The following is a 25,793-nucleotide window of genomic DNA, read 5'->3' as shown; positions in this document are numbered from 1 at the left end:
TTGATTGCCTTATTTAAATGACTGTAGAAAGGGAATTTGAGTTATCTCTGCCATTCATGCAACAGATCTAACATGGTTAGGCTATACTTCTCATTTCAAGCAGTGAGAATAACTAAAATGTTGCTTTTACAAAGATCGTAGCCATTATTCTCAAACTATTTGCATTAAGTCTACACCACTGTAAGTGGAAGGAAAGACAACCAGCAATGATAAAAACCATTTAAAGTCAACATACAATTTCACTATGGCTATATTTTACTATATTAAGTTGTGAGTGACCTTTGGCCTTTACGCCCTACATTGTCCCGTGCATAGCAAGACAAGCACAACTGGAGAATTGGTAGGTTCTTACTGTAGTGTCAGGTTTACTGAGCTTGCTGAGCCAACAATGCCTGTCTGTGTTTGTCAGTCTCTCCTCTCAAGTAACCATGTGAAAACACTGATAAGAGTTTCTTTGTTCACCTGGCACTAATTGCATCCCTGAAAACAAAAATAGTTGCTACTTAAAACTGAGAGAAGTCCTTGTGTTCATTAAACCGCCCTCCCATTCACTTGGTTATACTAGGAAGGGTCATATTCCCATTCTTATAAATAGCATTGTCTATGCATGACAAAGTGTGCAGAGGACGCTTTGTTAGTGTCTTAGTAGAGTGTAGCTTTTATTCGATCAAAAAAACAAAACAAAACTGCTGCTTTACTATTACTATGACTGTGTTACCACTGCTATTGACCAGTTTTCAATGACCAGTGCACAGCCTTTTGAGTAGTCTAGTTCAGTGTTTCCCAAACTTTTTTTCTGGGGACATACTTTTTAAAAATGACAGACCATCGCGACCCATTTCACTTCAGAGCAAACATGCAACCACCAATATTGTTTAAGGCCACAGGTTATCAAACTTGTCTATGCCCCCACCCCCAACCATTCTACAGTGCCATATCTATATACAGTGGGCAGTGCTTCGACTTGGCCAGCTTCACTTGCGGTCCGCGCGTGGGATCACGCAACTTTAATTTGTATTTTTCCAGTGAGACGCTGCAACAACCCAAACAACCGGTAGATGGCTCAAGTGAGCAGGGTGTCTCGTAAAAAGAAATGGAGCCTGGAAAACCCTACACAGACTTCACTACAGACTTTAGCAGACTGGTTTAGAAATAATGTAATAGCCAGAAATATGCCTGCCCTGCCCTAATAAAGAAATATTTGGTTAACTGCGAGTGAATCCCGTTTGCAGCCGTAGAGACGATGGGACAAATTAAACATTCTGGTTTTCTCCGAGTGCAACGATGATAGACAGACATCATTTGGACAAAATATAGAGTATTAACCTCCGTTGCTCAGCCAAATGCCTTCCTGTTACGTCCTGTTATTACATTACATTACATTACATTACATTACATTACATTACATTTGGCTGATGCTTTTTTAACCAAAGCGACTAACAACATGGTAAACAGTAAGTGTTAGAACAATTCTCACAATTTTAGGACAGTTTAAAAAAACATTAGAGTACAGTAAGAATAAGTGCGTCGGGTGAGTGCTGTTTTTAACAGTTACTTGTCAGTTTAAAACAGCTGGTGAGTGCTAGGATCAGTAAGACTTGTTGGAAGTGTTGCTATGAGAGTAGATGTTCTCTAAAGAGCTGGGTCTTCAGGAGTTTTTTGAAAGTGGAAAAGGATGTCCCTGCCCTTGTAGGAACTGGCAGTGTGTTCCACCAACTAGGAACAACAGATGAGAAAAGTTTGGATTGGCTTGAGCGCACCGGTGGTAGAGCTAGGCGCCGATTCGTCAGAGGAGCGCAGCGGTCTGGAGGTAGTGTAAGTCTGTATGAGGGCATTCAAGTAGGTGGGAGCAGAACCGAGACTACTTTGTAGGCAAGCGTTAGAGACTTGAATTTGATGCTGGCCGCCATAGGTAGCCAGTGTAGCTGGATGAGCAGCGGGTAACATGTGCCCTTTTGGGTTGGTTGTAGACCAGGCGCCCGCCCAGCGTTCTGGATCATCTGAAGTGGTTTCACTCGCGCAGGCTGGGAGACCTGTCAGGAGGGCATTGCAGTAGTCGAGTCGTGAGATGACTATTGCCTGAACCAGAAGTTGGGTAGCATCTTGAGTCAAGTAAGTCCTGATTTTCCGTATGTTGTAGAGTGCGAAACGGCATGACCGGGCGACTGAGGCAACATGATCTGATAAGTTTAGTTGGTTGTCGAGAACAACTCCTAGATTTCTTGCAGTCCTGGTCGGTGAAACAGACAGGGAGTCAAATTTGATGTTGATGTCGTGGTGTATGGTAGGTTTAGCTGGGATGACCAGCAGTTCAGTCTTTGAGAGGTTCAGCTGGAGGTGGTGTGCCTTCATCCATGTAGCTATGTCTGAGAGGCAATCGGAGATCCGTGCTGAAACCAGGGGGTCGTCAGGTGGAAAGGACAGATAGAGCTGTGTGTCGCCTGCATAGCAGTGGTATGAGAAGCCGCGGCGAACGGATAATCTGTCCCAAGGAGGTGGTGTAGATAGCAAAGAGGAGGGGGCCCAGCACTGAGCCCTGGGGGACCCCTGTGGGGAGATGGTGAGGTGCAGATAGCTGACCAAGACATGATACGTTAAACGAGCGTCCTGTGAGGTAGGATTCAAACCAGGAGAGAGCAGAACCGGAGATTCCCATGTCAGCGAAAGTATAGAGAGAAGGATACGGTGATTAACTGTGTCAAAGGCAGCCAATAAGTCAAGCAGAATGAGTACTGATGACCGGCGGTCAGCCTGGCTTCTTTTAAGGCTTCTGTTACAGACAGCAGAGCCGTTTCGGTAGAGTGGCCGCTTTTGAACCCAGACTGATTTGGATCCAGAAGGTTGTTCTGTGAAAGGACGTCAGAGACCTGTTTGGAGACTGCTCGTTCAATGCCTTTGGATAGGAAAGGCAGTAGTGAGACTGCCTAGTAGACAGGGCGGTAGTTTCGACTTGAGCAGGGTTGAGAGAAGCTTTCTTAAGTAACGGTGTTACCGGGCCATTTTGAGCGCTGTTGGAAATGTGCCGGAGGTTAGCGAGGCATTGATCACATGTGTGATAGCTGGAGCGATGGTCGGGCTGATGGACTGAAGTAGGCTCGTAGGTATAGGGTCCAGCGAGCATGTGGTAGGACGGCTGCATGTCAGGAGTCTGGACACTTCACTCTCGGAGAGAGGCGTGAATGCTGAAAAAGATGTTCCAGCAGTCCCTAGAGGTTGTAGGAGTGCGGTATCTGAGTCAGATGCGTTGAGTGGGCATGTAGAGAATTGACTGCTGATTTCCGCCACTTTGTTTGTAAAAAATGAGGCGAGGGTATCTGCAGTAAGGCTGGATGGAGGAGGAGGCAGCTGAGGGTTGAGTAGCGATTTGAAGGTTGAGAAAAGTTTTCGAGTGTCTGTAGCGCTGTTGATTTTGTCATTGTAGAAAGCAGTCTTAGCAGCAGTGATGCTGGCTGAGAAGGAGGTCAGGAGTGTCTGGTAGTTTTTGAGGTCGTCAGCTAGTTTGGATTTGTGCCATTTCCTCTCCGCGGCTCTGAGTTTGGTGCGCTGCGATCAGAGGGTATCATTTAGCCATGGATGAGAATGTTTGGATCGAGCTGGCCTTGTGGTAAGAGGGCACAGCTCGTCTAGACACGAGGTCAGTGTGGAGCAGAGCGAGTCAGTGGCTTCATTAACCTCCAGAGAGGAGAAGGTGTTGAGTGGAGGTAGACCGGAGGCAACTGTAAGGATCCTAATTACCAGGCTGATGATAATCTTTTCAGTCATATATTGACTCTTGATCAACTACTAAGTGTGGGCCTATTGTGGGCCTACTGTCACATGTCCACAGGAGCAGTTAACTATAGGGACAGGAAATGTAATCAAATGTATACCTTGTCATGTCTTGATTGATTCACTCTCACTACAACAATCTCAAGTCTCATCAAAGTACTCTCAAATCAGATGACCTCCAACCATGTGATCCCAAATCAGCTGACCTCCAATCATGTGATCCATATCAATGTAACCAACCACAAACTAGGTAGCCTACCGTATTTAAGTGAGGTTCACAGAGCATTCTAGGAGCCATTCTGTAGTCAGAATCTCCCACACCACTAAGGTGTGTAGTCATCATCCTCTGAGCTGGTATGTTCATTCTCTGATTGCTTCATATGGTTTCCTAAATGTTCCTTTAACCTGTTTTCGTGACTTTCACATTATTCATTTAGATGTACCTTCTATAATGTATTGGATGAATAGCTTGTGTCTGACAAATAAATTGTTATGCTTTGACCCGCATAGTTTTCTAGAGTTTCTTTAGATATCCCTCAAGTTGAAGATGGGCCAGGAGGAATGGCTAGGATTAGTCTCCAGGGCCGTGGGGGCTAAATCAGTGAAAGTGTAGGCATGCTACCAGGAGAACTGGCCATCGTACTGTACTGTGGTGGGTCACTGATTTTATTAGTAGTCTGGAATTAGACAGCTAACCTTAGCACACCCTGAACCCTCTGTAGCTTCGGTAAGGTTTTCTGTCCAGATGAGCATAGTGGTCCAGGCCAGCACTATAGCCTCTGACCGACTTTCACACTAGGATCATTACTCAAGTGAAGCCTCCTCGAATTAATCGGCCGAGGAGGGCCTCGCACACTATTCTTGGGGAAGATCGTCTAATTAAATAGCTAGAAGGCATTCTTGTAACAGCATTGTGGGTAGGCCCACATCGGCCTACTATGGATAGTAATATTACGTTGACCGAAACTTCTTCATATCTAGCGGGGTCAGAATCATTAGGTTAACAGGGGTTCTATAATCAATTGTTATTTCCAACAGCGCGCGGACAGCTTCACGATTTCCTTCGACCACTCCCAGTTCCCTCATTGGTCCTGACGAGTAACGTCTTACACAACCACAGAGGAGAAGTGCGTTGGAGACAGGTTCCGGATGTTGCGGCGGAACGTGACCATCGGCTGAGGAGCCGGAGGCTGTTCTGTCAGGTTGACGTTGAACTGGATGAAGAAGTGGTCAGAAAGATGGAGAGGCGTCACCATGAGGGTGTCTGTGCTGCAGTTCCGAGTGAAGATCAAGTCAAGCTCTTTGCCAGCTTTGTGAGTCGGGTGGGCTTTGAACCAGTTCGAGGTCAAAGGTGGACCAGGGCCAAAAGTCCCCTGAGCCTGGGGCATCTAAGTGGATGTTCATATCACCGAGAACAAGAAGCGGACAGTCATGCTCAGGGATGGAGGATAGCAGAGTGTCAAGTTCGTCCATAAAGTCGCCTAGTTGGCCTGGAGGGCGGTAGATGACCAGCACGTAGAGTTTTGCTGGGGCGATCACTGTGATGGCATGGAATTCGAATGAGACATATTTGTTTGAAGGCAGTAGCGGGGTGAATTTCCATTTGTTGGAGATCAGCAGGCCCGTCCCGCCTCCTCGTCCAGATAGGCGAGGGGTGTGGGATAGTGTAAGGTTAGTGGAGAGTGCAGCCGGGGTGGCAGTGTTCTCTGGTTTGATCCAAGTCTCAGTGAGAGCAAGGAGTTCCAATGAAAGGTGGTTGGCATAGCCAGCTATGAAGTCCGTTTTGTTGACTGCGGATTGACAGTTCCACAAGCCCATGGAGAAGGAGGTTTCTGTCGGTGAGGACCGTTTAAGTTCCTGGAGGTTTCTGCCCCTTTTGGCATGATGCCGTTTTCTGCAATGGCCGGTGATAACAGATATGGTGGAACGGCACATTTTGCCTTTGTCGGTGCCTGTGCTCGGTGAACTTGCACAGGTAAACTTGCTTGTCTTGACCGGAGTTACAGGCGATAAACGATTTTTGATGGTCACAAGTTTACTTCATTAGGGACTGTTCGTTTTTTATTTATTTAAGGGGCTACAGGAGGAGTTTTGGGAGCATTAGTCCAAAAGGCGTGACCCTCCCTCGCCAGCAATACATTTTTCTATGACCTCCAAAGTGATTATGAAAAAATCACTGTCAACTTTTTTCGGGTTTATCACCTACTGTATTTTAACGTTTTTCACATATTTGGCCATAAGCCGTTTATCATAGGCTATCACGAAACCAAACTACAAAGGCGAACACTTTAACAGGGGAATTAATTGGGCATGAATCATGCTGAAGCGCTATTTTCGCTACCTTAGAATAATAAGGTTCTATCTGCGTTTTGAGTAGGCTAGGTAACCGGGACGATTGAAACGGGGACGAATGAAACATTCCGGTTTTCTCCGAGTGCAACGATGACAGTCATCATTTGGACAAAACATGGAGCATATTAACCTCCGTTGCTCAGCCAAATGCCTTCCTGTTACGTCCTGTTATCACGGAGTTACAAGCGATAAGCGATTTTTGATGGTCACAAGTTTACTTCATTAGCGGTTTATTTTTTGGATTATTAAAGAGTGTTTTTCATTTAAAGGTTTGACTTCGTGCTTATTCAGTAGAGCATTTAGTGCTCTCCCCAATCCCAGGCGTTCACATTGCATGTTTGTTTGTAATGGATGCAACCGATGAGATAGGCTATGCGTTTGACAATGAGTTGTTAACAGAACCAAGACATATAGCCCAGCAGCAATCTAGGGACTGATCGTTATTTATTGAAGGGGCCACCGGAGGAATTTTGAGTGCTTCAGTTGGAAGTTGCATGACCCTCTCTTGCCTGCTAGAAATTGTTCAATGACCCTCTGACAGAATTGTTAAAAAGACATGACCCTCCACTGCCAATTGTCTTCCGCCCAGCGCCACAGCCACACACTTTGTGATAACGTTCTTAAATCAATCTTTCCGTGAGCTTGCATGCTACCAGTCCTTCCTTTTCAAATGTGTTGCGCCTGTTTGCACAATTTCACAAATAATCATATGTGATTAATAGTATGACAAATAATCCCTGTGCACGGGGACCGAAACAATGCATGCCAACTTTTTCTGTGTTTATCACATTATTTTAACTTTCCGGCTGTCTTGCCGTTTTAATGTTTTCCGTGAATATCCCATATTTTAATACTCTCATAACATCCCTGCCATCGGGCCTGTCTCTGTGTTGCCCTGTTGTTACCCCTTGCCCTTCCAACGAAACAGATGTCTTCAAATCATCGTTTTCCTTGCTTGAAGGCGAACTTAGAGTGATGTTAACCTATTTAAGTTTAACGGTCGCGATTGTCGTGAGAAACCGCGATTCATTAAGCGCTTGCATGTTCGGCCTTATGTCTCACGCGCACCTGAGGCTACTCAGCTGCAAGATAAATAATTTCCCTGTTTATGCGTTCACTGCAGGTTGGCCTACCATAATTTACCAACTCTGCACTGTAGACTGGCTATTTATATTTTTCTGTGAAATAAGCAAATGTATTTGTTCAACTTTATGAAGCAGAATTACGCATAGGGTACTTGGAACATAATACATTTGACAAAGGACAGATGAATGTTGCTAGTGACAAAATATTAACTTTCAGTGTTTTACGATGTCTTTGTCATGGGGAAGTGTTTTTCCCCATGCATTTATTCTAGGTTACTGTCAGTGACTGCCGTGAGAGAAGCGGGTTCTGTGTTTCGTTCATGTCAGTGACTGACGCGAGAGAAGCGGGGTCTGTGTTGTGTTAGATGGCAGGAAAATCTTCACGATAGGCCTATTAACTAACCACCCGATTCCGTTGGCTGGGGAAGGGGCCATCAGACAAATTGTGCCCAGTTAATCCGGCCCTTCCCCAAAAAATCACACCTTCCCAACTCTGACAGCTTAAAAGAAGTCAAGAGGACTCCTTACTCACAGACCTATTCACAAACCTGCGGTTTTGAAATCCTATGCAGCTACAGGAGCTTCCAATCGCGAGGAAGCAAATTTTGCATTGTAGGCATAACTAACATGCAATAACGTAGGCCAACAACAACCAAACTAGGCTAATCATTGTCAACATGTAAATTAAATGTAACATTATTGTGAATCAAATTAAAATGTTCTCTTTTGCAAGCGTAGGCATAGTAACAGAATAATTTAATAATGTTACAAAAAGATACTACATCAATCCATTATGTTTCATTGGGCTACTAGGCTATTTGTTTAGCCTTGATTCATTTAGGCTAGGCCTTTTTATTCAGGGGCCGTATTCACAAAGAATTTGTGTTACTCCTAACTTTAGGACTCCTAATTTTTCACAAAAAGTAATTCATGAAGCATTTTAGACCTAAAAGTAGCACCTAAGTCTGGAACAGCTTAAGTCGAGAGGACTCCTAACTCACTAAGACCTATTCATAAACAGCTTTTTTGTGGCATTTTACTTTGCGATGTTTTGACATGCGTAGCCTATGCGCAACAGGAGCTTCCTATCGCGAGGGAACAATTTTGCATTCATAAAAGGGATGCAATAACGCCACCAACAACAACCAAAACTACTCATTGTTAACATGTAAATGAAATGTAACGTTTCACTGTGAATCAAATTAAAATGTTCTCCTCTTTGCAAACATAGCCTAGGGATATGGTGACAGATTAATTTAATAATGTTGCAAAGGTAGGCTACTGCATCAATCCATAGGCCTATGTTTCATTAGGCTACTAAGCTATTTGTTTTGCCTTACTCTTTATTCATTTTAGGCTAGCCTTTTTATTTAGTTATTAATCATCTTCCGTCCTTCGCACTACTTGTGTAGCCGCGCATTCTCAGACCTGTCACCTGTCAGTCATCATCGGAAGAGAGGTGTTTGGAATTCAGCGTTACAATCGTCAGCCAATCAAGGTGGTCACTTCAGTCAAGCTCGTGCATGAGTAATGGCGTCATCCATAGCCACGAAGACTCACTCCTAGTTTAGGAGTTGTCTGAAAGGCTTTGTGAATAACTTTTAAGAGAAAACTCCAATCTAAAATCTTTAAATGCGATTTAGGAGTAGCCTACTCCTAGTAAGATAAAAGCCTTTGTGAATAGCCTACGGCCCCAGTTATTCATCATCTTCCTCCTTGTGTAGCGCATGCATTCTGAGACCTGTCATTCATCATCGTAAGGGAGGTGTTTGGAATCATGCCCGCGTTACAATCATCAGCCAATCAGCCAATCAAGGTGGTCACGCTTGCCCATTTACCCAAATTAATGGTCGAATATTACTGATGATCCTTGTTAAGAACATGCAGTGTGCGTAGGGTACCAAAAACATCATAACGCACATTCTGGCGGGTCTGTTATTTACTGTAGGCTGCGCAAACCACATGCCTTTATTTTGGGCAAGCCTGCATTCATTCATTCATTCAACCTTTATTTATTCTCGGAGGGTCATTGAGGGAAGCCCTCATTTTCAATGAAGCCGAAATTACAGAAGCGAAGCAAAGCGCTCCACAAACAAGACAACATTCGAGGCCTTCTGTTGAAGAATTTTATATAAAGCCTGCGCTGACAGTAATCCTCCTGCCCCTGATAGGCCTACCACAGCTGTGGATAGTGTGGAATGTTCAAGTAATAACACAATCCAATGTGTGTCTCAATTGTCCCCCGCTGACCACCTCACACATTTCTCTAGATTTTGCAACGAACTTAGGCTACATGACACAATGCCATACAATATGCCAGTTTTAGGACACATAATAATGTTTGTAATGATACCAGGTAGGCCAGGGATTGTCGAAGGTGAATGGTGAAGTGAAATTCTTACTTTGGAAAACAAACATTTGCCGATATCATCGCCGATCATCAGAATATTGCAACAGATTCTGTGTTCTGGACTGTAGGTAACTTGTTAATAAGCTATAACTTGTTCTCAAACGTTTATTTCATTCCCCACTTTAATCAAGGGGCATGACTGATGATAGTGGAGATAACGTGTTATCCCGAGGCTTTTGCAAGTCAGCATCTTCGACGGTAGTCTATTAAAAATATAAGTTTTCGATGTCCCAAACGGAGAGCCATACTTTATTGATTTTAACGATCTCTATGCTACTCACACACATGATGAAGTAGGTTATCCAACTGTCGTGTGTTAAATTATTGTGATTACGAGCCAGTGGTTTTCAAACATTATACGTGACTCGGACATCTAACTAAATGCAACAGGCTCATATCGTCCCTCGCGATTCGCAAAATGAGGACCAGTGTTTTGTCAAATTGCAAATAGCTATTCGTTTTAACTATTTTTTTATGATAGTAGCCTATACAAAAAGCACTTCATACTATCTTAATCTTGGAATATGGGGAGGGAAGTGGCGCGTCAGCAGTCAGCCAAATATGAATGTAATTCTGCGGCATAAAGCAGATGTAATTGTTTATTGTACAGAAAAATAAAAATGACATGTCAAGCAGTCAATTGACTACATTGCAGTCAAGAAGTAGGGACAAATTAATTCTGAAACCAAAGCGTGGGTCATAAGCCTCTATTGGGTAGCCTGTTAAAAACGTCGCCAGATAGTATTAAATCGGCAACAACATTGTTTTCTGCAGAAGCCTACCCAAGGCTACAGATTAATTCTGAACAGTTATTTCTCTACTGGCTCAATTATCACACCACTGTTTTGATTTGCGTAGTTGCGTTAACCCCAACACTGACAATAATGTAGACAGCGAATTTCGATTTCGATTTTCGTGTAGTCAAGCCTTAAGCCATACCCAAGTAGCCTAAATCGAGGTAATGTTTAATTATGCATGATTTATTTTGTTATTGAATTTGTAGGCTGGGATTACTCTCGGCAATTATGTAAGGGACGGCAGGCAGAGCGATGTACAGTGGCAGAGCGACGCCCAGTGGCTGAAAGTGGTACTAAAGCTTCACGCAGCTTCACGCCGCGTAATGCGCGAATGAAGTGGTCATTTGAAAGCGATGCCCACTGTACGTAATAGCGCCTACTACCACTACTATTACAGGGATTGGTGATGCACTGACTCGGTTTCCCACAATTCTGCAATCTCAATTACACATGAAACAATGTTAAAATATTCAAAGCTGTAAAAAGTTTTGTACAAACACACAACTTCAGCTTTTTCTTATCCTGCTTTGAGCACAGTTGTGTTGCATTTTGAGCATCATCAGCGTGGAAAGTTGGAAATGACTACTGAAAAGATACGCCTGTCACGGTATGTTGTGACAGGCTATGTTGTAAGAATGGAACAAGAGGCTTTTTAAGAATAGCATTTATTGTAGGCTATCCTAGTAGAGTTCACGAGGTGGAAAACGAGAGGAAATCATAGCGTTTAAAATGTCCATTTAAATTGTAGCCTAATATAATGCACTGTAGTGCGTTTTAAATCCGAATTAATAAGGAATGTGAGGAAGTTGCTATTAACTTTAAAGAGTGTATCTACAATCGAAAATATCGACAGCCTATGGCTCAAATTGAATAGCCATGTCCAGTATACAGTACGTATGTCTGCTTTAGTTGACAGCATGGTAACTAGATTTTAATCGGTCAACGGAAGCAGCTGTCCGCTAATGTTTGCGCTGATTCATGTCCCTTGCATTTTGCAACTGCAAGGTCCATGGCAGGCGCCCCACAGAAATGTTATATTTTGCGAGTGAGATGCACGCTGTCCCCTCTGCGACGGTTTCAGGGCTATTCTAGGGCTGTGACTGTGGTAAACAAACTATATCCTAATAGAAAACTATGTATTTTTTTCCTACGGACAATACTACTTGGTACTAATACTAATAATACTTGGTGACCTTAAACCATTGGTTCCCAAAGACTGGGTCGCAAAATTTTTATTTGGGTCACCAAGACAACTTATGTTGTGTAAAAGGCCTAACTGATACCATTTAACCAGGAAAGCTAATAGTTTTCTATTAGGGTGTAGTTTGTTAACTACCACAGTCATGGTTTTGTCTCCCAATGTGCATTTTTATATATAGAATAGCTCATGAAACTGGGGGGCGAACGCGTCACAGGCGGGGTGCCAGAGCGTGGACAGTTCTGTGGGGCACCTGCCATTAACCTCGCAGTTGCAAAATGCAAGGGACATGAATCAGCCTACTTGCACAATGCCATGGATGTTCGTGCAAAAAGGCAGATTCATGTCCCTTGCATTTTGCAACTGCGAGGTCAATGGCAGGTGCCCCACAGAAATGTTCCATTTTGCGAGTGAGATGTCCATGCTGTCCCCTCTGCAACGCGTTCGCCCCCCAGTTTCAAAGCTATTCTAAATGCAAAATTGCACAGAGGGCCATGACTGTAGTTAACAAACTAGATCCTAATAAAAAAACTGTTAGCTTTCCTGGCTAAATGGTATAAGCTAGGGCTATTACACAACATAAATTGTGCTGTCGACCCAAATAAAATCTCCTGCGGCCCACCCGTGGGTCGCGACCTAGTCTTTGGGAACCAATGGTCTAGGTTATGGAAATGAAGTAGCTTTGCCATTATGCACACAGCTGCTCACCACTTCAGACACAAGATCACTGTATACTTCATCTTATCCTTTGTCATTCTCCACCTCTCCCCTGTCCGGCATTCTGTGTGCAGTGAGTTGGAGATGATGCTCTCCATGAGCCAGGCTAACCCAGCCATGTTCAGCATCATGGCCAGCAAGCCGGAGGTGGCCAAGCAGCTGCGGAAGCTCGGCAGGCTGAAGGAGCTGCTGGAGACCAACAAGGAGGATCTGGCGGCCAAGCAGAGGGGCGACTGGCTCCGGTGGATCCAGCGATACAGGTTAGGCGACATGCAAACTCTGGTGCACGTTGGAGGCTTTTGTGAGCAAAATTGTACAGAGAAAGATGTAGAGATATGTTATGAATGCCATGTTTTGTTTTGCATTTCCTCTTTGAACTTGAAAGGAGGAGGTTGGCGCGTGAGTGTGAGAAGGAGTGTGACAAGCCCAATGTGGAGAGACTAAACATGAAGAGGATCCAAACTATGGACAGCACCAACCCACGGTTCATTCTTCGCAACTACATTGCCCAGAATGCAATTGAAGCTGCAGAGAAAGGAGACTTCTCAGAGGTCAGATACTAATCCGCTTTAGACTCTTGTTTTTTACTCACTTTAGTTTATTAAAACCATATAGAACTGAGACCAGACTTCGTCTTTTTCTGACTTTTTAAACAAGATATGTACAATTTGGTGCTTGTAGGTTCAGCGGGTTCTGAAGCTTCTTGAGAGGCCTTACTCCGCACAGCCTGGTGTGGAACATCCTGGCTGGCTTGGGCAAGCTCATCAAGGGGACGCGGTGGTGTTGGCGGACCAGGTGGAGCCGGCGGGAGCGTACGGGAAGGATCCAGACTCAGTGGCACGTTGCCTCCCCTATGACAGGCTAGTCACCAACCCCAGCTGACCATGGAGAAGGTGCTGAGGTTGTAGACTGTATCCCCGTCCGCGCACTGTATGTTGAGGCTGACATTGGTGGTTGAATTCAGTCAAGGCATTTGAGGAAGTTGTTACTATGTGAATATGCCATGGGCCCTAGGAAATAGATGGTTTGACTGAATTTTTCCCTTGGCGGGAGTCTATCAACAGCAAGAATAAAGAGAGTTTAGATCATAAACATCTTTTTTTCTTTTCCCTTCTTCCAGTCAGTCTGCGGTTATCATGGGAGGAGAGGCAACTGGCAGGAAACCCTTGTAATCACATTATGCATAGAGACTGTGTATCTGAAGCAGAGATGTCAAATGTGTTATTGCTGTGAATACTTTAAAGTGTGTACTGGCACTTTGTATCCAAATATTTGATTTGAATTGTAATACGTTTGATGACAACTGTGATGTGGACGGGTCATTTCCTGTGACTGTCCACTGTGTGCACATACCATACAACTTTGTGCTCTTGCTTGTGTACACAAAATTCGGCATTTCTGTGGTTGAAAATGACTGCTCAGACCACCAGTCGACAGTGACAGGTCTGAACATGATGGACAAGGGTGTTTCTGATTTTAAGCTTTTATATACACGCACACAAAAACATAATCATCTAGGTACAGCATGCAATATCAGAATTACTGATTTTCTGAAGTTCCTAGCTCTTGTATTGCTGTACTTTACAACGTCGTCAGTTCCTCAGTTTTCGGTATGTGTCATTATACTGTTTACATCTAGGTCACTATAGTACTTGAATCATGCCTGCAGTACTACATCTGTCATGACAAGGAAAGTCTATAAAACATACCTTTTTATGTTAAGCTTAAATATGTATGGACCTAAATTGACCTAAATAACAACCTTAAATAATGCTCATACTAATGAAGTTGAAGAAAGCTCACTGATTTCTGGACTAGAGACTTGTTCATTATGTAAATCTGTAATGCTGAATGCAAATACACCATATATTCATATATTTTCTGCCTGCTTCTGTTTTGTCATAAATACATATACTTGTTGGTGCCACTGTTTTATTATGGGATTATGCTTATGTCTCCTGCAATGGATACAGAGGCACCACTTTGGACAACTGGGTTATTGTGTGACATCAGTCATTCATTGTAGTTAACTGTGGTGCCACACAGTGATTCCAATATTAGTTAAATCTTTGACACGTCACACAGCACTACGTAGCAGGGAAGAAACAGAGTAAATTGAACAAACTGAGCAACTCTATTGCAAGCATACAGCACTCTATGCTGAGCAAACTATTACAGCATAAAAGACCAACTTGTGCAACTATTGTCTACACATAATCCCCTTGATCATAAAGGCAGAAGTGAGTCATTGTGAAAACACACACAATAGCCATTACCAAACCCAACACAATCAAACCCTAAGAACTGGATAAAAGGCTCAATATTTTCTGTAGCTTGCTGTTAGGGGGAATACACAGGGAAAAGTGATTGCCTTCTGCCATTTTAAAATGTTTGACATGATTTATTGATTATAGGGGACATCCACTATGTGGATTAGCCACATTTTCTGAATTCATTACAATGTGTGCATCATTTATTATCATCTGTGCCCATTTAGTGAATTGAGTTCACAACGTAATGTGCATACAATTTACTTTAGATGAGCACTCTATGTATCATTGTGAGCTCAATTTAATAATGTGCCCACATTTTAGTACGCTGAAAATGATTCTTCTAATGCACACACAATTTACTTTAATGTTCCCACGAGTAAGTTATAGAAACTGTATTCTGCACACAATTTATGATCTCTGTATGTTTAAGTAAACTGACCTCGTTTAGGGGCTCTGTATTATATAACTTCAGGGTTTTTTGTTTGTTTGTTTTTAACAGGATGCATTGTGTGTGACTGCAGCAGTATACAGTAGTGAGCTTTCAGACTGTATCCTAAGTGCCTTACTGTTTGTCTAGGTAGGCCATCAACACACAGCTGTGGCTTAATAGGAGGTGTGTCCTGTCTCATCTTAATACTATCAGTGCAGGTGTTTCATGACTGTTAGTTGCTTACTGAATTAAACAACAAATGCAAGTCACTACCTGGTTTCTCAGTTGATATTTGAACAGTGCTTTTTCTGATTTCACTATGTTAGCAATTGTAAATCTATCCACTAAGATACAGGTTCACTCTAAAAACAGATTGGTTAAAAAAACAACTAATATCGTTGGTTAAGCATATATTAGTTAATTTAACAAATATATTGGTAATTATTAAACCAATACATTAGTTATTCATTAACCAACATCATTAGTTAAGCAAATATTGGTTAATTTAACTAAGACACATAGGTTATCCATTAACCAATCTCATTTGTTCATGGATTTTTTTTTCTCAACAACCAATTTAATTGGTCAGCACTCACTTTAAGAAAATGAAATAACAAATATTATTGTTTAACCAGCTATCTGTTAATTTAACCAAGAGTTATCGGTTTACATTGAATGTACCATATCCAGGGTTTCCGTGGGGTCTTTGAAGTCTAACATTTAAAATATAAAATAGGCCTAGCCTGTATTTGTGAAGCTTCAGGAGTTTTGCCTACACTTTGCCTTTGTTAGGCTATATTGAAATTATGACAGAATTTTCTTGATTAGGGTAAGGCCCCCTCTGTGAAAGTAGGCTAGGCCTATAGGTCCTGTGTACATGGCTGCCATTTCTGCATAGCATGTTAAAGTTTAATGTTTTTTTTTTTTTTTTTAATTTCCCCTTGGGGATCAATAAAGTATCTATCTATCTATCTATCTATCTAAGTGGAGGATTTGACTGTTGATTCACATAGACTTATACATAGTTTTCTTAAAGGCGCTCAATGCCTTCAGCCCCTTGCATTCCCCAGGGGGACCCTGCAGTTTGGACTGTGTCGTGCTCCCATCGAGCCCTTGACTGAAGCGGAGTGGTTCACAAACCAAATAGCCTATATTAAATAGCCTATATTTATTTAGGTCTTAAATTGGCAGATGCACCAGTGCGGTGCATTTTGTGTGGACCACTTGCTTGAATTGTGTCTTCTATTTGAGGGGAAGTGAACTTTTTTTCATGTGAAGTTGCAGCCTGTATAGGCTAGTCCTATAAAGTGTAAGCTATACCCTACACTGTAAACCCTAATACGTTCAATAAACATAACATTTTCGAGGTAACACGTTGCCCTAAATATTTTATGTTATGTATTGTTCAATAAACTAACAAATTTACGTCAAGTGTACGATGTGCCAAATAGTAATGCCTTATGAATTTTAGTACAATAAACTAGTTTTGCATGTTACAACAACGTAAACTTGCGATGAAAGAATACCTTCAATGTATGTTTATGTAACTTATAAATACTTACTATTTTAACTTGAGCTTTTAGTTAAGTGAACATAAAATGTCTTTTTAATTTAATTAAAAGTTCATTAGACATTTCTTATAGTTAAATGTGTTTTAAGCTGATTAAGCTATGAAAGTAAGAGAAACAGTTTTTATTCAGAACACTTAAGAGTTTATTCAAAATCACAGAGAATAGAAATAAGCTCTATATAAACTCTACATACACACAAGATGTAGAATACATCTGCATTATCAATGCAATATCAAGAACACACTATAAAAAACATGTCAGCTTATCTAGACCTTTCCCAAAGTGGGAAAAGGCAAAATGGGCCAGACCCCACACACATCCACAAAGAAATTATATTACAGCTCATAGCATACTATGAAAAGTAACAAATAATCAAAATGCACCTTTATGCAAAAAATGAACATGGGCATTAACAAGGCAGTCAAAAAGTACCACTCTCAAACACTGGATAGGTGCACACACACAAACACTGAAGAGGTGTACACACACAAACACTGAGGTATTATTATAAACATTAACATCCACCACAATACCACCCTTCAAAAACCTGGGTACACAATACAATTGCTCTCTCCCCATCTCATTCACATTCACTCAGACACACTCACTCACACTCACACTCACACTTTACAGCAAATGTGTCAGTGTTAATACTTTTCTTTTTAGCATCCCCACAATACCACAGCTAGGTACACAATACAACTGCCCCCCATCCCCCAACACACACACACACTTTACAGCTGATTTGTCAGTGTTAATACTTTCCCTTTTAGCATCCCCACAATACCACCCTGCAAACAGCTAGGTACACAATACAATTGCGCTCTCCCCGTCTCCCACACACATACACTTTACAGCTGATTCGTCAGTGTTAATACTTACCTTTTTAGCATCCCCACAATACCACAGCTAGGTACACAATACAACTGCCCCCAACACACACACACTTTACAGCTGATTTGTCAGTGTTAATACTTTCCCTTTTAGCTCGGTCTTCTCAATGCTCAACAGGACCTGTTGAATGAAACGGAATGTGTTGGTCATGCACTTAGGATAATTTAAGTGGAGTGCATAGGTCAGGCCAAACAGAAGGCACATGGCATTTGGAATGTCCAGATTGTCCATCACAAGAGTCCCCTCCAAGACGATTCCTACAGAAGATGGAGTCAGAGGATGTGGTGCAACATCTTCCTCAGTGAAGCAGAGGATTCCTATTCCAATGTGTCTGTATACGTCCTCGTCATCAGTGACCTAAACATAACACACACACACACACACATATATATATTTATTTAGAAATACAACACATTGTTATTACATCATAATTGGGCATTGTGCATTGGCATTACCAAATACATATTCAGACTGGAAATACAAAAAGGTCCAGGTTGAAAATTGTGACCAGCCACCCTCGTGGTCATGTTGGGCTTATAGGTACAAAGGAAAATCAGAGCACACAGTAACATATTTGAGTACTGATTTAAGATTATAAAGTGAAATGAAACCTAGATTACATAAGGAATGGCATGCTGATTTCACATTTTATATTATAATATAAATTGTAATTTCGTGTCCCATTAGGATGAACCACAAATGTCTTACCTAAAGCAAATCTTCATGGCATTATTGGCCTTAGTCATATATCTAACAACTGAAGAATTATACTTCAGTGATGCTACTTACAAAGCAAGTCTTGAAGAAATCAGCTGAGTTGTCATCAAAGAGTATTGGAAGCCCTCTCAGGACAAGGCATCTGATGTCAGCAGTGTCCGATGTCTGGATTGCAGTGAAAGCAGAGACAACACAGTAACATTAGAGACAGCTGTCATTCAAGACATCCATACACCAAAATCAGTAGTATCACTTCAGCTTACAAACCTTTGTTTGGCGCAACAGACCATCCAGAAGTTGTCCCTTTAGACCTCTCTTTGACCTGATGATTTCAACCAGTTTAGGGCAAAGAGGCATCCAGAGACTCATAGAATTCCTGTTTCAGGTTTTTCCCTACCACTCTGCTGAATTCCTGGGAGACCTGAAACACACAGAAATAAATCATGTTTATCAAGACACTGTGAACAATCATTTATGTAGTTCACTTGACACTTCATATTACAGGGCTCTACTCTGTTTTTTGTCATGTACACATAAAAGGAATTGGGGTGATGAAATGATGGAGGGGGATGTACCTGTGTGTGTGTGTGCGTCTGGGGGATGGGGGTATTGAATATGTGTGTGTGGGGGGGTAATGTATATCAAAAGCTACAGTAACATTATGTTAACTTCACATGGCCGCATTATATTAGGCTTTTACAGACATTAACAGAGACAATCAAACCTTACCTGATTTTCAACAAAGAGAGCCGGCCAACGCTGTATCATCTGGCTTACAGGAGGCTTGTCCATCACAACCTCCTTTCTTCTAAGAGACAACGTGAAGTCCATCTGCTGATTGATGAAGACTGCATCTGGGTTCTTCTTTTTCATCTCATCCACCAGTAGTTGTCGGGCCTTTTCAAGGCTCGTGGCATCATGTCCGTCTGGAAAATTGGGTAGGAAATTGACTTCCCCTTTTTTCGGTTTCTTGATGCTCTTGTTTGGTGGCTCCCCACCAACAGAGTGTCTTCCACGTTTACCAGAATTCACCTTGACATCCTCGTGTCCCAGGGCCCTCATTTTTGACCTGTAGTTACCCATCTTATCCGCTAGGCTCTGTATCCATCCATCGTAACCAGTTGGCGATGCCGTTTCTTGAAGACAGGGATGAGCTGCAATTAATGCCTTCGCTACTGCTCTAAGGTCCTTTTTTTGGGGGTATGCTTTGAACCTTGCATATAGGGTTTCAGCTATCTTGTGGAGAATGTCGTGTTTCAACTCTTTTGAAACGGTCAAGTATGTTCCATCCTTGAGGTAGCTTAAATTCCCTTGTCGGAGTCTAAATTCTACATCTACAGAGAACTTGGGGAGGGAAAACTCATCAGGCCATGGCTTTCTCATCTGCTGTGATGACGTGGACAGCAGCACTGTATCGGCTGTACTTACACTATCATCCAAATTTTCGCTTGCGATCTCCACCAATTCAAGCACAGGAATTATCTTCACAGTTGGTTTATCTGGGAGTTCAGACACATCAGTGAGGTTGCAAAGTTCATTATCAAATTCTGGGTCTCTAAACTGTAAAGTGAAATTGTACTGAAGTGAGAGTGTGATTTTCAGACAGGTGATCAAATCGTCCACTGAACTGGGCCTTGAAGCCAGCATGAGTTTCCTGATGTCCCCGTCGCAGAGGATAACACGCATAGTCATTGTTTGGGAGGCCATCTGTGGAGAAAAATCAAAAAGAACATTCAGCAATGAATAAAATGTCTCGGTGTCACCATTTGTCTCCCCTGTACATTATAAGATGAAAGAGGGAAATGATCATTCAGGTCTGTAAGCTGAAGCACACAAAAGAGCGGAACATCTGCACTGCAAAGCTCATATGACCCGAAGGTGTTCAGTGTACCATGCCGTCATGATTTTGCATACAAACATTATTTCTGTGTTCACAGCAATAACATGAGTGATTAGATTAAATTCAGGAAGACATGAACATGATCCTGCTGAAAGTACCATCTCTGCTTTGTAGTCAATTCCATCAATACAGACAGAGGATGCAACAAGAACTGCAGCTGTATTGGGGAGTTTTTGACCAAGCGCTCTCTGAACGTTCTCTGGTAAATCAGCAACCTGTACAGATGTAACTTTAGCCATCGCCACCTGTGGGCTGTAAAAGGAACTGCAGTCTAACTGGTAGCTGACAGCTTTCTGGTGTCTCACAGCAAGCGTCATTGGTCCATTCTTAAAGTTCTGAGCATCCCGAATAACCTTTTTGAAGAACTTATGTTTTCCTTCAAATCGCATTGTCCACACTTCACAAAGTGGACCATACAGCTTAATAAGCTGAGGGTAATGCTCTAGGAAGTGGTGTTTGGGTGGTAGCCTAAATTTTGTGAATGTGCTCTGCAGAAGTTCTCTGTGCTCAGCTACCTTCAATTCAAGGATGTACAATGACTCGGTGGTATGTCTTTGGGCAACAACCAGTGCAACAATGTCCTTAAGGAGCATGAGTATTTCCCAAGTGTTATCGCCCTCAGGAATGTAATGGCCAATGAGAAGAGGAAGGAGTCGAATTAGGCACCAATTCTCATGGCCATTACCTCCTATTGTTTCCTTGGTGGAGAAGCCCTTACCAATCTGTTGTGGCCGATCAGTTTTGTCTGTGAATGAGTATGGAAAAGATCGGATAGCCGCATTCAGTACATCTAGAGTGAAGTACTTCTTTGCCACCAAGTCTGCAATGCAAAGAGACATCTCTATGGGAACTATGCCCTCGAACACATCATGTAAAAGGTCAGGAGGATAACCACCTATAACATGGAAATACTCCAATTTTGCAGTGAGTGGACCAGCTCTTTTCACACCTGTATTTTTCCACAATGTTGGATCATGCAAAGACTCTTGTACCTGCACGTTATGTGTATCTTTATCTCTGATTTGAAATGCACCAGAGTGTACCTGTTGGAGTTGAGTGTCAGTCCTGGATGCCATACAGAATCTGCAGAATTTTTCCACTGAGAAGCTCTCAAAAAAGCCTGCAAGAGAGTGTGCACCCAAGTTATCTGCAGACACAAACAACACAGTTCCTTTGACACATGCACCAAGGTGCTCAATGTAAACACCTTGTTGCTCAAGAGAGACTAAATCACAAATGAGTGGGTACAGTACTTTGTCATAGCCATACTCTTTAACTGTTGTTGTATTGCACAAAAGTGCCAGCTGAATTGAATTAAGTGTCGATCTGTATTTTGCTGGTATGTTCGCAATGGTCCAGTATATCGCACACATCTTATGCTTCCCCCTTGATGTCCCTAATGGATTAGCAACCTCAAAATCATCTATATACAGGGTCAGGGCAATTGTAAACTCATCACTACACAGAAGGTCATTTCCTCTGAAGCACCTGCCATCTGCCATCAGGAAAAAACACCGAGGAAAACGAGCCGGGGCCCGTAACAGATTGCGGAATAGAGCTCATAGGCCTCCACTGCCTAGCATTCTCCTAGCCAATGTCCAGTCTCTTGTGAACAAGATGGATGAACTAAGAGCGAGGATACAGTTTCAAAGAGACATCAGGGACTGTAACATTCTATGCTTTACTGAGACATGGCTAACTGAACTTGTTCGGACAGTGCCATCACTCCGGTGGAGTTTTTCTCTGCTGCTTTCGCTCTGACAGGACTGAGGAATCTGGAAAATCGAAAAGGTGGCGGTGTTTGCATCATGACGAACAGCAAGTGGTGTGATCCTAGAAATGTCACCGTTCTCTCAAAGTCCTGCTCGCCTCATCTAGAACATCTAGCGATCGTCTGTCGACCCTTCTACCTGCCCGTGAGTTTACTTCGGTAATATTCAACGCTGTCTACATTCCTCCACAAGCCAACACAGATGCTGCGGTTTCAGAATCGTGAAGAAGTGTTAAATAGACAACAACACACGCACCCTGAAGCTGCGCTTATTGTGGCGGTGATTTCAATCAAGTACATCTGAACCGGTCCATGCCTGAATTTATTCAACACATTCACTTCCTACACGTGGTGACAACACACTGGATCACTGCTACACACAGTTCAAGAACAGTTACAAAGCGAAGTCTCTACCAGCTTTCGGAAAATCAGATCATGCCGCTGTTTTCCTACTGCCTATGTACAAACAGAGAAGTCGGACGGACCCCCAGTGACGAAGGAGGTCAAAGCTGGACTGACCAATCGGAAGCCAGGCTACAGGACGCCCTTAGCAACGTTGACTGGGAGATGTTCAAGACGAACTCTGCTGACATCAATGAGTTTACGGAAGTATCATTGAGTTACATCAATATGCTAACTGATTCCATCATCCCAACTGTAAAGATCCGAAGCTTCCCTAACCAGAAACCATGGATGGATAGAGAAGTGAGAACGGCATTAAAGACACGCACCATGACTTATAATGCTGGGCTTATTTCAGGGGATATGACGGATTACAAAGCAGCATCTTATAGTTTACGTAGGCTAGTGCAATTAAAGATGCTAAGCGGCGCTATAGAGACAGAGTTGAAGCTGATTTCTTGGAGGGTGATCCAGCACGAAAGTGTGGAAAGGACTCGAACCATCACTGGCTTTGAAAGAAAGTCCCCTCCTATGATGAATGTGAGTAAAGCCCTCCCTGATGAACTTAATGCTTTTTTATGCTCGCTTTGACATGAAAAACACAGACTATATTGGACTAGCTGCAGCATGTGAAGCAAATGAGGATGCACCTTTCTGTGTCTCTGAGGTCGATGTGAGCAATGCCTTTAGGAGGGTAAATTGTAGAAAAGCTACTGGACCGGATGGAATTTCTAACAGGGTTTTGAAATCCTGCGCTGCTCAGTTAGCTCCTGTGTTCACTTATATCTTTAACACATCATTGGCTCAAGAGACAGTTCCTACTTGCCTCAAGCAGTCTGTTATTGTTCCAGTAAAAAAAAAACAAAGTCCATCATGTCTGAATGACGCCCAGTAGCCCTGGACGCCTACAGTGATGAAGTGTTTTGAGAAGCTTGTGAAAAACATTATCTGCTCATCCCTCCCTGCCTCCTTCGACCCCCTCCAATTTGCTTACAGAGCCAACAGGTCTACAGAGGATGCCATCTCAAACCTCATGCACACCACCTTAACTCACCTGGAGGAGGGAATGGGAATTATGTGAGGATGCTGTTCATTGACTTTAGTTCAGCATTCAACACGATAGTACCTCTCACCTTGGTCACAAAGATGAAGGCCTTAGGACTGAACACCACCCTGTGTCACTGGATCAGCACTGGTGCTCCCCAAGGCTGTGTTTTGAGTCCACTGCTGTACAACATCTACACACATGACTGCAAAGCCAACAGTAGTCATACCTCCATCATCAAGTTTGCAGATGACACAGTGATCTTGGGCCTGATTAGTAACAACAATGAACAGTTCTACTTGGATCAGGTTGATGAGGTGGCACAGTGGTGTCAATCTAACAGCTTGACACTGAATATCAATAAAACCAAGGAAATGGTAGTGGATTACAGAAGGCAGCAGCAGAACTACAGTTACACCCCACTAATGATCAGCGGGCAACCTGTAGAGAGAGTCACAAGTTTTAAATACCTTGGTGTCCACATTACTGAAGACTTAACATGGACTGTTAACACTCAATATGTTCTGAAGAAGTCCAGACAACGACTCTACTTCCTTAGGCCAGCTAAGGAAATTCAAAGTTTCTACATCCATCATGAAGGCCTTCTACACTTCAGCGGTTGAGAGTGTTCTAACTGGTAGCATCATCACCTGGTATGGGAACTCCACAGTTAGAGATTGTAGTACTCAGAGAGTAGTGCGCTCAGCTGAACGTACTATAAGAACTCAACTCCCTGCTCTACAAGATATCTATTCCAGAAGAGTACGCCTAAGAGCCCAAAAGATTCTGAAGGACTCTTCTCATCCTAACAATGGATTATTCCTACCGCTGAAATCAAGAAGACGCCTATGTAGTCACAAAGCCAGAACTGAGAGACTCAGGAGAAGTTTTTATCCCCAGGCCATCCGAACTCTGAACTCACACTATACTGACTTTGCACACATTCACTCCTCAGCACTCTCAAACATTTCCCAACTCTGAACTCACACTATACTGACTTTGCACTCATGACCCCCCCCCCCCACACCTACAAGACTTTTAGCACTTTTACATCCCTCTCCCTATGCTACAGACCTTTTATTTATTTTCTTATTTCATCACACGTCAAAACACACACACACACACACACATATCTGACTTTCTCCAACTTTTGCACACTTTTTATTTATTATTTTTGATTTCTCCTCCATCTACCCATGTCCTTGATTGCCTAGCCTTTCTGCCCCCCCACCCCACCCCACCTCCATCCCCAACACACACACTTACATCATCACTGTCATCACTTCACATACATACAGCACTCCTCTACATACTTGCTGCACACTGCCCCCCACATACACAGCACATTGTCTTCAGGATCTTCTCCAACACACATCCTCTACATACTTACAGCACACTGCCCCCACCTACCCACACACACACACACACACAGTCACTGCTCCACTCCGGCCCACACACACATCTTCACTGTCATCACTCACATACATTACATACAGTACTCTGCTTGCAATAGTAAGTCCCTGACCCCCAAACACACACACTTACATCATCACTGTCATCACCTCACATACATACAGCACACTGATTGCTACAGTAAGCCTCCTCTACATACTTGCTGCACACTGCCCCCCCCACATACACAGCACATTGTCTTCAGGATCTTCTCCAACACACATCCTCTACATACTTACAGCACACTGCCCCCACCTACCCACCTACACACTACACACACACACACACACACACACACACAGTCACTGCTCCACTCCCTCCTGCCCACACACACACATCTTCACTGTCATCACTCACATACATTACATACAGTACTCTGCTTGCAATAGTAAGTCCCCCCCCCCCCCTACATACACAGCACATTATTTCATCAGGAAGCTTCTCCAACACACATCCCCAACATACTTACAGCACACTGCCCCCCCAATACACAGCACATTCTCATGAGGAAGCTTCTCCAACACACATATTGCACACTGCCCTCTCCCCACATACACAGCACACTATCCCATCTCCCCTGTCATCCCCCAACACACACACCAAGACCCCTGGCAGTTGGGTTAGCCCCTTGAGCCGTGGATCTGCCCAAGGTTTCTTCCTTGGTAAGGGAGTTTTTCCTTTCCCCTGTTGCTCTTGGGTGCTCCTTGTTGGTGCCCCCCCACCCAATCCCAATCCTCCCCCCACCTTTTTTATGCAGCCCTTGCCACTTAATCTACTAAACCCCTCTTCTACTGCACTTTTTACCCCCCCCCATTAATGCACAAATAGGCTGACACCAGATTTAATTTCACTGCATTTCTTACTTCCAGTAACTATATGCATGTGACAATAAACTTCCTTGTATCCTTGTATCTCTACAAGTATTGTACTCATCTGGGACATGAGCTGGCTTTGACATAGCCTTCTGTAAAATGTCTTGCCTACCAAGCAATTTTTGAAGCATTTGCAGGA

The 25,793-nt window shown here is 43.0% G+C and overlaps 2 protein-coding genes across 2 annotated transcripts in view; one reads left to right on the top strand and one right to left on the bottom strand.

Annotated features, from left to right (window-relative positions):
• Positions 1–13,209, top strand: part of selenoo2 (selenoprotein O2) — a 34,430-nt gene extending 21,221 nt beyond the window's left edge. The window contains exons 8-10 of the mRNA XM_048268785.1: positions 12,402–12,587; positions 12,713–12,878; positions 13,009–13,209. Coding sequence (XP_048124742.1) covers positions 12,402–12,587; positions 12,713–12,878; positions 13,009–13,209 — 553 coding nt within the window. The remainder of the gene's footprint in view (positions 1–12,401; positions 12,588–12,712; positions 12,879–13,008) is intronic.
• A 5,343-nt stretch (positions 13,210–18,552) lies between these two features.
• Positions 18,553–21,591, bottom strand: LOC125310984. The gene is made up of 3 exons (XM_048268784.1): positions 21,156–21,591; positions 18,942–19,919; positions 18,553–18,633 (listed from the first exon to the last, which is right to left on the bottom strand). Exons 1-3 carry the CDS (start codon positions 21,483–21,485, stop codon positions 18,553–18,555), a joined length of 1,389 nt encoding a protein of 462 aa, XP_048124741.1. The 5' UTR covers positions 21,486–21,591.
• Between the last annotated feature and the right edge of the window lie 4,202 nt (positions 21,592–25,793).

This window comes from Alosa alosa, chromosome 17 (assembly GCF_017589495.1).
Source record: "Alosa alosa isolate M-15738 ecotype Scorff River chromosome 17, AALO_Geno_1.1, whole genome shotgun sequence".
Classification (NCBI taxonomy): Eukaryota; Metazoa; Chordata; class Actinopteri; order Clupeiformes; family Clupeidae; genus Alosa; species Alosa alosa.
Note: the sequence above shows the minus strand (reverse complement) of the source record. Positions and strands in the feature narration are given on the sequence as shown.